Source organism: Myotis lucifugus, unplaced genomic scaffold (assembly GCF_000147115.1).
Source record: "Myotis lucifugus unplaced genomic scaffold, Myoluc2.0 scaffold_98, whole genome shotgun sequence".
In the NCBI taxonomy this organism is placed as follows: domain Eukaryota; kingdom Metazoa; phylum Chordata; class Mammalia; order Chiroptera; family Vespertilionidae; genus Myotis; species Myotis lucifugus.
The window spans coordinates 3817293-3831885 of record NW_005871146.1 but is presented as its reverse complement, the minus strand read 5'-3'; the positions used below and the strand labels follow the sequence as shown (position 1 = coordinate 3831885).

The window sequence follows — 14593 nt, the reverse complement described above, 5'->3', positions numbered from 1 at the left end:
ACTCAACACTTCAGCAGCTTTTTCCATTAAAGATGAACAACAGATCATTTTTCTTTGCATGGCAACCCTAAGAGTTTTCTCAAGCTTCAGCAGAACATTGATGGGAATCTCTTCTCTCGCTTGCCTCCCTTTTCTTTTTTCTTCTTTCTTCCCTTCTTTTTTTTTTTTTTTCCTTCCTTCCCTTCTTCCACAATTAACCCCCAAATAATGATTTTCCCAGCTAGCGCTGATTTTAAGGATGGGGTTTAGCGACTCACGGTGACGCTCCCATCAGCCTTCCAGAAGGGGCGGTTTCCAAAAGAAAACCACAATTCCCATGAGGCATCAAATTAAAACTGCCGCAGGGCATCACGGAAGTCGTAGGCTCCTTCCGCCTGAGCCCCTTTCATTCCTTAAGCGAGTAAACTACAAGTCCCAGGAGCCTCGGTACTGGCACGCCTGCGCGAGAGTCCTGAGAGAGGTGGGGGTGGGGCTGCCCCGGGCGGTGGGGGGCGGGGTTCGAGCGGGCTGTGTGGAGCCTTCAGACTCCCGGCGCCATTTAGCGCGGCGAGTTTCTCTGTGGGACGCGCCTCTTCACACTCGACCACTCTGCACTCCAGTCTTCGGTGACAGAAGGTGCCTGTTGGGGTTACTACTCTTTTCTCTCCCTGTCCCCCTTCACCCAGTCCTTTCGGTCTCCTCTGCTCTTGGCCCAGAGAAGCAGCGGAGCTCGGGCCCCGCGGCGAGCGGCCCTCCCCTCCCCACCGTTCCCTCCCTCCGTCAGCCCCCCGGCACCGGCCCGGGAGGAGACGGGGGTTTGCCAGGCCCGGGGCGGGCGGGGAGGCCTCGGGGAAGGGGGGGCCCGCTTCTCAGGCACCGAGGCTTCGACCCTTCAGTCCGGGCGATGGACGCCTTGTGAGACTGGTCCCCCTCGCTGGGGGCGCGTTTGTGAGGCGGCGACCGACTGACTGTCCGGGAGCCCCCGGGCCCGGCCCTCCCTCGCCTTCCTCGGCCCCTCCCACTCTCTTTGGCCCTGGAGCTGCCACCGCTCGGGAGTCCGTGCTAGTCCCTGCCTCGCGTTGCCGCCGCCCTCCGGGCCTAGCCCGCCCAGTCCGCGCAGCGGCGGCGGCGGGGAGCCGGAGCCGTCGCCGCACCCGCCGCATCCGCTTCCACTCGGTGCCGGCTCTTTGCCTTGCCCCTCATGACTGCGGCGTCTCTGCTGCTACAGCCTTCCCGGCCGCCGCTTGCCGCAGGATGGCTGCGGATCGCGAGGCGCTAACCCCAGTGGCTCAGCTCCTCGATAGCCCGCCGGCGAGCCCGCCTTGTGAGCCGAAGCAGCAGTCGCAGCAGGGCCCCGTGTCCCGCCTCGCCTTCGGGGCGACTTGTCAGTGCTAAGCGAGGAGTCGTCCGGTTTGATCCTAACCCGTCGGGAGCCGGAGCCGTCGTAGCGGTACCTGCCAACCTGCGCCGCTCCTCCGGGTCGGCCCCTCACCTTCTCTTCATTCACAAATTCGACCCGGCTCGCCTCGCTCCAGCGGACCGACCATGTCCGGAGGCGCCGCGGAGAAGCAGGGCGGCACTCCGAGCTCCCTGTTCCTCTCGCCGCCGGCGCCTACCCCCAAGAATGGCTCTAGCTCAGATTCCTCTGTTGGGGAGAAACTGGGCGCGGCGGGGACAGACGCTGGAACTGGCAGGACTGAGGAGTACCGGCGTCGCCGCCACACTATGGACAAGGACAGCCGTGGGGCGGCCGCGACTACCACCACCACCGAGCACCGCTTCTTCCGCCGCAGCGTCATCTGCGACTCCAACGCCACGGCGTTGGAATTGCCCGGCCTCCCGCTTTCTCTCCCTCAGCCCACCGTCGCCGCAGTGGTTCCACAGAGTACTCCGCCGGAGCCCCATCGCGAGGAGACCTTGACCGCGACCGTCGCTGCCCAGGTAGCCCAGCAGCCTCCCGCCGCAGTTGCTGCCCCGAGAGAACCCGCTGCCCCGGGCCCTGCAGCCTCGACTGCCCCCAGCAGTATCAGCAAAGACCGCCAAATTGCCCAGCCCGACCATGTGGGGAGCAAAGAGGAGCCTCCATCAGCGAGAAGCGGCAGCGGCGGCAGCAGCGCCAAGGAATCGCAAGAGGAACGGAGCCAGCAACAGGATGATATCGAAGAGCTGGAGACCAAGGCCGTGGGAATGTCCAACGACGGCCGCTTTCTCAAGTTTGATATAGAAATTGGCAGAGGCTCCTTTAAGACGGTCTACAAAGGACTGGACACTGAAACCACTGTGGAGGTCGCCTGGTGTGAACTGCAGGTATAGCCCCGCCTACTTTATTATACGGTGTTTGGGTCCCAAATGTGCTCGGTTAAGCCAGTTTATCGAGTTCACTCTTTACTTGTCATTCTTTAACTGTTCGCTCAGACTGGGGGGGAGGCCACCTTTTGAAAGAGATTGAAACTAGATTTTGGGGGATTATTGATAGCCAGTGAGATTTGCTGCTAGAGAAGGAGTTGTGAAAATCTTCGGTACAAACGCATTGCCTACTTGTTGTTATTATAGTATAGTGTCTGGCAGGAAACTTGGAAATAGTGGAGGACGTTTTTGAGTTAGGAAAGTACAGTCTCCCTTCCTTGTACATTTCAGACTCATCAGAGACTCTGCAGTGATGATCTGCTGGTGTGTTACTGAGATCAGACTGTTCTTTTTTAATAAGAACGACCTTGTTCATGAATGACCTTCCTTTGGCTATATCTTTGTTGGCGGTTACACAGCCATTTAATAATAACCACTATAAAAAAGACTTTCTTCTGGCCAAATGCCTTGGGACTAGTAAGGTACAATAAGTATTCGATGTTGTACCACCTAATGGTGCTTAAGCCTTATACTAGCTAGCAGTGATCTTACATTGTTAATTAAAACTAGTATGTCTTTAGCCCAGAAACTATACAATGAATAGTACGAGCCCATGCAAAATTATTGTTTTAGTTTTGTTATAAAAAATTTTTAAGCCAAACTTTCCCAAAAGTTCATAGGAGTTACAATGCTTCCTTTTTAATCTCTCTGGGAGGATTTCATGGTGTAAATAATGGTGTGTCATTCTGGTTGACAAGTATATTCTAAGTTTAAATACCTGGTTTTGGGTTACTTGTTGTTTGACCTGTATTAGCTTGATTTCCTCATCAGGAAATGAACGTAGGTTATTGGAAGAAGCAGTGTTAACACTGAATGTAAAAGGCAGGGTTTTTTGTTGTTGTTTTTGTGATGAAGAATGCCATTATCCATATTCTTTTTTGCCAAGAAAAAGGCCCAAGCTGAAATAGGATATGAAAGTAACTGAATGATCTAGGAATTTTGTTTTATCTATGTTAATAATACGTAATTCTTTGAATGTCACCTTCCAAATGACCAAGGCCATATCAAATGTGAAGGGAAAATTAACATGTGGAAGGAAATAAACTTAAAAACTGACAAGTTCTTTAGAACATAATATTGTAGGTTTTACAGTTAGTGATATAGAACTTCTAGGCATTGTGAAAAAACTACACTGTTTTATAGTGGTTTAGAGTTGGGAAGGTGACAGATCTTTAAAAAAAACTTGTCAAACTATGATTTTATTCTTATTGTTCAGTCTTATTCAGAAACTTAGGTCTGCCTGGCTCTACTGCGTGGGGCCGTGGTTGAACTTCCACCTATGAACCAGGGGGGAGGGAGGGAGAGAGAGAGACTGAGAGAGTGAGATAGAGAGAAATATCCATTGGTTGCCTCCCCCACACCCCCAAAGGTAGATCCAACCTCCAACTCCAGCTGGGGCATGTTATATCATAATATTCAGTTTAGTTAAGAAAAACCACACTAATTATTTCTGTAGATGTATTTTGTGCAGCCAAGGTTTAGCTTCTCAGAAACAGATGATCTTTTTTTTTTAGATGGTATTGTGTTAAACACAAACATATAAACCAAACAGTGAGAGGTGAAACTAATTAGTGAATCAAATAATAATTAATGTGCACACTTTCTATATTAGTATGTAGAAGTAAACAGATTGCTTAGGATAATGACAGGATCATCTTGATAACTAATAGTTTTGAGCTTAATAACCTGATATATTCATCTCTATGTGGATACTCTCCTTACTTGGGCTGGTAGGTCATTGCGGATTAAGGTAAATTTGGAAATGCAACAGATTATCTCTTTTACGTGCTGAAGAGTTCCAGGCATTCTCATATTTATACTAGAGGCCCGGTGCATGGATTCATGCATCAGTGGGGTCCCTCAGCCTGGCCTGCGCCCTCTTGCAATCCGGGACCCCTCGGGGGATGTCTGTCTGCTGGTTTCGGCCCAGCCCGATCCCCGCAGGCCCTGGGATCGGGCTGAAACCAGCAGTCCGGCACCCCCTGAGGGATGTATTAGTGCGTGAAGCAGCAGGCGGTGGGGAGGAGCCCGGGCCAGGTGCCGTTCCGCTCCCACTCTCCCAATGCCAATGCTGGCATGCAGGGGGAGTGTCCACAGGGGAGGCTCGTTCCGGAGCATCTGCGCTCGCCAGTCACAAGCCCGATGTCTGGCGCCCATTGGTCAGCTGAGCAGCTCTCCCACAGTGGGAGCACACTGACTACCAGGGGGCAGCTCCTGCGTTGAGCATCTGCCCTCTGGTGGTCAGTGTGCATCATAACTACCGGTCGAATGGTCGAAAGCCACTTAGGCTTTTATATGTATAGATGCTCTTTAACTCTGCATTCATCCCTTCCACACAAACACTCAGCTATAGGTAGTAAAGAGTAGCTAAAGAATTCTAAATAAAGAAGTAAATTGGTTAGATTTGCATATTAATAGTTGTGGAGAATAAATTTAAAGAGTACAGAGGTGTGGAGTTTAGTTAGGGTCTGAATATGAGACGTATTAGAGGAATGGCATCTTTACATACTTAGGAGATAAAGTATGCAGGGTTTAGTGATTAATTCAATTTGGAGGAAAATGAAGAAGGGTAAGAGGGTGAGGCTAGATGATGGTGCTGTCAATTGAAGGAGGGAATGAGAAAGAAGAGTAGTTTTAGTTTTTTTGAGATGATGAATTTGAGGGCATTGTAGAAACCTCCAGGAAGAAATTCAATTGTTGGTTATATTACTGAACATCAAAAAATAGGTCTGAGGTAGAGATAGAGGATGATGATCCCCAAATTTCTCTATTAGTCATAGCTGAAATAATGAAAGTAAATGAAATCATCTAGAGAGAGGAGATATACATATGTATAGTGAGAGAAAGAAGTAGAGGAAGAGACTAGGGCAAAATAGGAATAACTAATGGATAGGCAAAGGAAAAAAGAGCTTAGGGGTTAGACTAAATAGAACACTAGAAGAGTAGTAATATCAAGGGAATAAAATTTCAAGAAAAGAATATAGCAGAGAAGTCCAAGTTGCTTAGCAGTAATTGTTCAGAATGAATTTTTGAAGGAGTAGGATAAGAAGTATAGAGATTAGGCTATTGAAATTATATATTGCATTTGGTTATTAAGTCATTAACAATAAAATTTAGGATTATCTAAGTAAGGGAGATTAAGGAAGAAGCACATAAGTAGATGTAAATCACTGGTAATATTCTATATTTCTGAATTAGTTTGCAAGGGAGAAGTACAGAAATAGAATCTATAAGTAACTCATGTGGCTATTTAAATTTAAATTAATTAAAATGAAATACAGTTTTAAAAATATGTATAGTTTTAAAACTCAGTCCTTTAGTTGCACCAGCCACATTTCAAGTGTTCAAAAGCCACATGTGGTTACTATATAGATGGCGCAGTTGCGTACCATACTCACCCTGGCCAGGCATCAAACCCGCAACCTAGGTATGTGCCCTGACCAGGAATCGAACCTGTAACCTTTTGTTGTAAGGGACAACGCTCTAACCAACTGAGCCACCTGGCCAGGGTGAGTTGTATGTGTTTTAAATAGCTTTATTGAGATATAATTCACACACCATAAAGAATATACAGTACTACTATTTTATAACTTAAGTTACAATTTAAAACATCTATACTCTATCCTACATAATAAAAGCCTAATATGCTAAGTGTCTGGTCGTCTGGTCGGCCGTTCACCAATCAAAGTGTAATATGCTAATGATACGTTAAGTCTGCTCAACTGCACCGGTGGAGTCCCTCGGCCTGGCCTGCGCCCCCTCGCAATTCGGGACCCTTCGTGGGGATGTCAGAGAGCTGGTTTTGGCCCGATCCCACCGGCCAGGCCGAGGGACCCCACTGGTGAACGAATTCGTGCACCGGGCTTCTAGTTAGTAATAAAGAAAAAAATAGCCTTTCCTTTTGTGGAAAATATGTACAAAGGATGTTATCACAAACACATATACATGCAGAGTTGACAAAGATTAACATTGTTACATTTGCTCCAAATATTTGGTGACCTTATAGTTTCAAAAGAGTGGAAAATTTACGGTGGATTTAAGGAATAGCTGAGGAAGGTTAAGAAGTAGAGGTAGTAAGAGAAGGTAATTTATCATTTATTTACTTTTTAAATTTATCTTTATTGTAGAAATTACTACAGATGTTTCCTCCCCCCATTCCCTCCTTAACCCCCTCCACCCTGCTCCCACTCCCTCATCAGGACTTCACCTCACTATTGTCTATCCATGGGTTATGCATATATGCGTATAAGTTCTTTGATTAATCTCTTACTGCCCCTGCTCCCTTTTCCCTCTGAAATAGGTCAGTCTGTTGCATGCTTCCATGTCTGTATACCTATTTTATTTGTCAGCTTATTTTGTGCATTAGATTCTACATATAAGTGGGATCATGTGATAATTGCCTTTCTTTGACTGTCTTATTTCATTTAACATAATACTCTCCAGGTCCCTCCATGCTGTCTCAAAGGGTAAGAGATCCTTCTTTTTACAACTGCATAGTATTCCATTGTGTTAATATACCACAGCTTTTTTTTTTAATTGATTAAGGTATTACATATGTGTCCTTATTCCTCCATTCCCCCTTCCCACACCCCACTCATGCCCTCACCCCCCTGTTGTCTGTGTCCATTGGTTAGGCTTATATGCATGCATACAAGTATTTTGGTTGATCTCTCTCCCTTACCCCCACCCTCCCCTACCTTCTCTCTGAGGTTTCATGGTCTGATCGATGCTTCTCTGTCTCTGGATCTGTTTTTGTTCATCAGTTTATGTTGTTCATTATATTCCATAAATGAGTGAACTTTATCTTTCTCTGATTGGCTTATTTCGCTTAGCATAATGCTCTCCAGTTCCATACATGTTGCAAATGGTAAGAATTCCTTCTTTTTTACCGCAGCGTAGTATTCCATTCACAGCTTTTTTTTTTTTTTTTTTTAATCCATTCATCTACTGATGAACACTTGGGCTTTTTCCAGATCTTAGCTATGTAAATAAAACTGCTATGAACATAGGGGTGCATATATTCTTTCTAATTGGTGTTTTGGTATTCTTAGGATATATTCCTAGTAGTGGGATTACTGGGTCAAATGGCAGTTCTATTTTTAATTTTTTGAGGAAAGTCCACACTGTCTTCCATAGTGGTTGCTCCAGTCTGCACACCTACCAGCAGTATACTAGGATTCTCTTTTCTCCACATCCTTGCCAGCACTTGTTTGTTGATTTGTTGATGGTAGACATTCTGGCAGGTGTGAGGTGATATCTCATTGTAATTTTAATTTGCATCTCTGAGGATTAGTGACACAGCATTTTTTCATGTCTCCTGACTATTTGTATGTCCTCTTTGGAGAAGTGTCTATTCAGGTCTTCTGCCCATTTTTTAATTGGGTTGTTTGTCTTCCTTTTGTTGAGTTGTATGAGCACTTTATATATTTTGGAAATTAAGCCCTTATCAGATGTATCATTGGCAAATATGTTCCCCCATACAGTGAGTTCCCTTTTTATTTGATGCTGGTTTCTTTAGCTGTACAGAAGGTTTTTAGTTTGGTGTAGTCCCATTTGTTTATTTTTTCCTTTGTTTCTCTTGCCCTAGGGCCTAGGCGATGTATCTGTGAAAATTCTGTTATGTGAGATGTCTGATATTTTGCTGCCTACATTTTCTTCTAGGATTTTTATGGTTTCACTACTTACATTTAAGTCTTTTATCCATTTACTTACACTTAAGTCTTTTATCCATTTTAAGTTTATTCTTGTGTCTGGTGTAAGTTGGTGGTCTGGTTTAATTTTTATATGTATCTGTCCAATTTTCTCAACACCATTTATTGAAGAGACTCTTTACTCCATTGTATGCTCTTGCCTCAATTGTCAAAGGTAATTTCTTTAGAGTAGTTTGAATGAATATAGAGCAAGAAAGATTGGGTGGGTAAGTAGAAGATATTATCAAGGATAAGGTGGATAGGTGAGCAAGGAAAGATCTTTAAAAGTTGAAACATTGAAATGTAATATTTGGTTATTCTTTATGGATAGTTAAATTCAATCTAAACACTTTATGCCATTTATCAACTAGTTTACAGAATACTCAAGTACTGGGAGCAATGTGCTGATTTTTAAACAGTTTGCTTTTTTTATGTAATCTGGCATTCATGCTACATTTGCATATCAGTATGGTGATGTGTAAGTGGAGCAGCTCTCTGAAATTACCATCCTTGTTTGCCACTTGAGGAAACAGCCAGATTTCTTGTAATTCCATTGCAAGAAAGTTCTGAATTATTATGCTATTTCTAGAATATAGTCAAAATGGACTTTTCTACAAAAGTAGAGTTTGACATGCTTGTGAGGGTACTGAGGGAGACTTTACTACTCATGGTTACTCACGCCACCAAAACTGGAAAAGAACAAGACAATTCTTTTAGAGCAGTTTTAGGTTTACAACAAAATTGAGAGGGAAGTACAGAGATTTCTTATGTACTTACTACCCACGCCCCCAATATGCTAGCTTCAACCTTCTCCATTATAAACATTACTCACCAGAACAATACTTTTTTGTACTATATTGACAGAACAGTACTATATTGACAGATCGTAACCAAAAGTCTGTAGTTTTCCTTCAAGTTCACTCTTGGTGTTGAACATTCTGTGGGGTTGGACAGACACATATATATCCATCATTATAATATACAAAATATTTTCACTGCTCTTCATTCTTCTATCACCCTGACTGACCGCTGGCTACCACTAATCTTTGTTACATCTCCGTAGCCTTGCCTCTTCCTGAATAGTTGGAATCATACAGTACGTGTAGCCTTTTCAGATTGACTTCTTGTGCCTAGTAAAGGCAGAAAATTAACCGGTGATTTTGTATTTGAGTCATAATTGTTGACTAGAATGTTTACAAAGACCAAGTCACAGAGGATAGGTGTTCATTCAGAAGTGTTGAGGATAAAGGATTGGACTAAATGACCCTTTTATTACTACTACTTTGTGATGTGTTGAGAATTATGTGCATAGTTATATTCATCGCATGATTTGCAGTGTTACTTTTAGTTACTATTGTCATTAGATAAAATCAGTCAGTATCTGTGCCTTTCATTTGAATCGTTTTGTGTTTTCTTTTTTTTATGTATAAATATATTTAATTTAAGGTGAGATGGCTTCTTTTTCCTGAAGTTCCAGTGGGGGAATAATAGGCTTCTCTGCCCAAAGTAAAGATGTCTACCGACTGCAGGGATTCTGGACAAGCATGTTTGCATCCTGCTTGTCGATGACCGTGTTAGGGGCCGGTCAGAATTTTCCAGCAGTGAATTCATTTGCAGTTTTTAAATAGCTGAAGAGTTATATTTGTTTCTGCATGAAAGACAAGATTTTATCATGGAATTAGATGCTTGTGTTACTTTGGGCCAAATGTAGTCTACTGGAATTTTGATATAGAACTAGCTGTGGTCTATCACAGAACTATTATCCAGCTGTGTAATTTCTCAAGTATAATATTAATACTTGATTTGAAGAGAAATAGTGAAATCAATGCTTGCTATAAGTATGGTATTTCTTTTGAAATGACAAGTGGTAAATATTTAGTATCATAGTTACTGTAGTTTAGTTGTTCAATGAAACAAATATTAATATTACACGATAGCTATTTTTAAAAAAATAATTTATCACAGACTCAGGAAACTTTAGACTGTTTAGCTTCCAAAAACTGACAGTATTTTTCATCTGTCTTTGTGTCTGGTTCAGATATGGCAGAATTGTACTATTAAATGTAAGCTTTGAGTGGTACTTAATTTTGAGTTGTAGCCACAGGTAAATATGACTGAAACATAATTCAAAACTTTTGGCAATGGATATCTTGTTAGTTGCTTTAGAAGGATTTTAAGCCTTGCTTCATATTTAGTGCTCTAACTAGAAACATGTAAGTAGCTGGCTCATGGTTTCCTAATGATTTAAATTAAGTTGGAATTATCTTTCAAATTAAGTGATTTCACATTAGGGTTAAATTTTGTTTATACTGTTTACTTGAACTGTGGGAAACCTGAAGGGGGGCGGTTACGGTATTTAATATTTAGATTTGATGCTTGAGTTTTTAAGAAATCTTATAAAGATGTTAAGATTTGTGTAGATGTGCTAGTGGTAAAATATTTTTTTAAAATTAGATATTACATATAACATAAACCTAGAAAAGTTAACATATCGTGACTAATTGGTTATCACAGTGAGTAATTTGTTATTAAAAAGTGAATTGTGGAAATTGTCAAAGGAAATACATTTTGATTGTAAGCAAAAATATTAATAAGATATAAGATATTCAGGCATATGGAGAATAATTTTAATGTGTCAATGAAAATGAAAACTCATATTCTGTAAGTCTGGGTTTTGGACAACTAATAAATTCCTTATGTAAAAAATGATTTGTGGAAATTGAAAGGAAACAGTCATTGTGCTAACACTTGTGATTAGGGCTTGAGATTATGAATGACTTAATAAAATAATACGGGACAGGACATATCCACTTTTTAAAGAGATTAACATAACCAAGCTATGGGGAAACATGAAAGATTTTAAGAAAGAAAAACACTAGGTTTATATTTTTTAAACAATGGATGAAGTCTGATTCCCACACCTCCCCACCATACCCCTCAGTCCAGGAGGATAGCATTCTGTTCTTTAAAACTGCCACTGACTCTGTTTCTCTTAACAGTGATGATCATATTGTCACTCTTTCTTAAGAGTTGAATAATATGTTCAACTTATTTTCATAATGTTTTAGAATAATTAGTGAGTGAACTTTGGCAGCTCATATTTGGCATATGAGTGGTAGTTGCTTTCCGATTTATAATTCTCAGTTGGGAAAATAATCTAGGTTATGTTGTGAATATAATTTACAAATATACTCATAACACATATATAGTTATCTATAAATTTCCTTAGTCTTCTAAGAGAAAAATTCATATGTAATCTCATGAATTGACTGAACTATGGAATAAAAATATTGGTTTTTTTAATATCTCAACTACTATATTCTGGTTTGAGAAATAAAGAATAACTAAGACATTTTCTCCTCTTTGAGTGTGACAGACACTACCTCAACCTCTATTTCCTCTTCTCTGAATTTGTTTGAAATTCCTATTTACTACACTGATTTGACTAGCCTCCATTAGTCTCAAAAGTCAGAAGAAATAACTTGCTATCTGCCATTTCTAATGTTAGTAATTTTAAAATCTGAAAATTTGTTAGTAATCATTAACAGAATTGTTTAAGGGTAAACAAAGTTGTATATAGAAATAATTTGAGGTACCTTTTTGGGTTCTTTGCAAGTAATGTTATGACTTTATTATGGCTATAGGACAGGATGTAGAAATAAATCTTTGCTTTATTTATGAAGCAGTGATAATCTGCTCCCACCTGCAGTGTTTAATTTTTTTTTAGCTCTTTGTAGAAAGATCACCTTTGTTTAGTCTTCAGTTCTTACATGCTAGACTTCAGTCCTTATATGCTTCTTTTCTTACGGACTCCTGTTGTTGGTGAAGATTTATTTGTCAAGAGATGGGAATAAAGGATTTCAAATTTTTACTGTTTTTAAATGGGGCCTCTTGAAATATATATAATGTCTAATACTGAGTGAGGCACACAGATTATAAAAATATGGCCTCTTTTAGATTTTGTGGTACTTTGGTTTTAAAATTTGGACAGAATATAGAAATGTAGGAAGATTTCGGTTATATTATGGCCCCAGCCATGCATTTTCAAAAGCAATGTGTTGCATTTCTAAAGCTAGTGCATTGCATGCACCACTGAGCATAATGGGAAAAGAAAAGTGCCATAAAAAGCTAAGTACCAAGTAACTAGCTAGAAAAGGCTTTTAATGGGAGAGCTGGTACGGTCATTAATCTAGTAGAGTAATACTTGAGGAAATGGTTCCTTGTGTTTAACTGCAATTTCTTTTAGTTATTAGAGACCAAAATAGGAAATTCAGAATTAGCACTTAAATGCTGATATAGGTTTATTTTTTTAAAAAGTGCCTTTTTGCAGCCCAATTTAGTACAAAGAAAATTAGGATGGGAGGCTTGGTTCTAATGCTAACTACAGAAGAATGACCTTGAGTAAGTATGCTGTCTTATTAGTAAAGTGAGTGGTAGAATTGTTTAAGGATCTTTTCAGCGTATTCTCTTGAACAATCGATAAGGAGGATTTTTACCTTGATTCAGTCTGATTTCCCCTAACACTCCTCCGGTTACTAAGTGTATAGTAGTTTTGCTCTAAATAGACTACTTTGCAGTGACTTTCAAACTTTTGATTAAGACCCATTCTAATCTAATAATTAAATTTTACATTATGACTTAGTACATGCACACATAAAAAGACAAAAGTTTCACAAAACTTATGTTTTCTGTCCTATTTCACTTAAAAATAAAGGCTATTTACAGTCCACTCTGAAAAAACCCCCACTTCATTTAGTTTTTTTACTTAATTTGTTAAATCAAGTGGCAAGTTGATTAAATATTTGCCACAAAATGAAAATATAGTGGCTATATGAGTTTTAGCTCCTGCCATTGTTAATAATAACACAAACTCTGAACAGTATTCATTCTTAGGAAGGGAACAAATGATGGTGACTTGAAATAATAGCTTGTTAGGCACATGTAAAGTTCTACAGTTGCTGGTTTATAAAGTAGATAATTTAGTGATTTGTTAGTTTTATTTCTACTTTCTATTATTTAGTCCCTTATTAATAGATACTATACTGGCATTCACTGTATCAAACCAGTGGGACTAAAATTCTTTAGCACCTTTTTGGATTTGAGTTTTTTGAGTATTTTGTGGTTAATTTAAAAAAGTTTTCTGCTTTTGCGTTCTAACCACAAAGATACATTTTGTAAAAAACTTGCCAATCTTATAGTTCTGTCACATTCCTTTATTCTTCTACTCCATGACTTTCTTAGGGGATTTGTGTCTTTTTAAATCTTAGAATTAAAATAAAAATTTTTGGGAATGTTAATGTTTATGTGACCTTGGACATCCCACTCACCTAAATCCTGAGCCTTATTCATCATCTGAAAATGGTAACTTGTGCACTTGACTGGATTATTTTAAATAACAAAGAAAAAATGCAGTATACTCATTTACTCAAATGATGTAAAATTTTATATAATTGTAAGTCATTATTATAGACTTGATTTTGGAAATGAACTTCTGAGCTTTTGGGCTTAAAATGACACTAAAAGTTCATAACCTAATTGTCATTTGTTTAAGACTTTGAATCCTGAATTCTTTAAGAAAATAATAAAGGTGGTGACATAGCTGACTATTTAATCTAGCAAGTTTATAACAGTGCCACCTGCTTGTTCTGTAGTACATTAAATTCTCTCAGTAACCCCATATATAATATGTGTCATCTCTATTTTTTAGATGAGGAAACGAAGGGAACTATTTGGTGGAATAGTGTTTCTAAAATTGGAGCTTTTAGTTGTGTATCATTGAATATGTCACTTTGGGATTCCCAAATCTGTGAAATTAATTAGAATTTAGAAATCGAATTAAAATCTGAGGAAAACACGATGGAAATAAAATTGTAATGACTTATCTTAATGTCACTAATCAGAGAAATGCAAATTAAGACTATAATATTTTTATCTATGACAAATTAAGTATATCTATACTGATAATAGAGAAATATGCAAATTGTCTGGGACACGGCTACAGTAACAGTAACGAGCGAACAGCAGGCTGCATGGGGTAACAAGGCCAGCAGGGGGGTTAGTGAGGGACGACCAAATGACTGAACAGCAGGCTGCGTGGGGTGACCAGGCCAGCAGGGGGGTTAGTGAGGGACGACCAAATGACTGAACAGCAGGCTGCGTGGGGTGACCAGGCCAGCAGGGGGGTTAGTGAGGGACGACCAAATGACTGAACAGCAGGCTGCGTGGGGTGACCAGGCCAGCAGGGGGGGCAGTTGGGGGCGACCAGGCTGGCAGGGGGCAGTTGCGGGTGACCAGGTTGGCAGTGGGGGCAGTGAGGGGTGATCAGATCGGCAGGTGAGGGACAGTTGGGGGCTACTAGACCGGCACAGGGGGCAGTAGGGGACAACCAGGCTGGCAGGGGTAGCAGTTAGGGGCAACCAGGCTGGCAGAGGGGGGAAGTTGGGGGCGACCAGGCTGGCAGAGGGGGCAGTAAGGGACGACCAGGCGGCGGGCGTGGGGGCAATTAGGGGCGACCAGGC

At 40.9% G+C, this 14593-nt stretch overlaps 1 protein-coding gene across 6 annotated transcripts in view; it reads left to right on the top strand.

Moving 5' to 3' along the window:
* The first annotated feature begins 856 nt into the window (after positions 1-856).
* The window catches only part of WNK1 (WNK lysine deficient protein kinase 1), a 142422-nt gene continuing 128685 nt past the window's right edge, over positions 857-14593 (top strand). For 4 of the 6 annotated variants that reach the window (XM_023756720.1, XM_014458651.2, XM_023756721.1 and 1 more), the window contains exon 1: positions 865-2286. In XM_023756720.1, coding sequence (XP_023612488.1) covers positions 1525-2286 — 762 coding nt within the window. In that variant the 5' untranslated portion in view covers positions 865-1524. Of the gene's footprint in view, positions 2287-14593 lie in introns of all 6 variants that reach the window. The other 2 variants (XM_023756718.1, XM_006092130.2) reach the window with 2 other exon arrangements.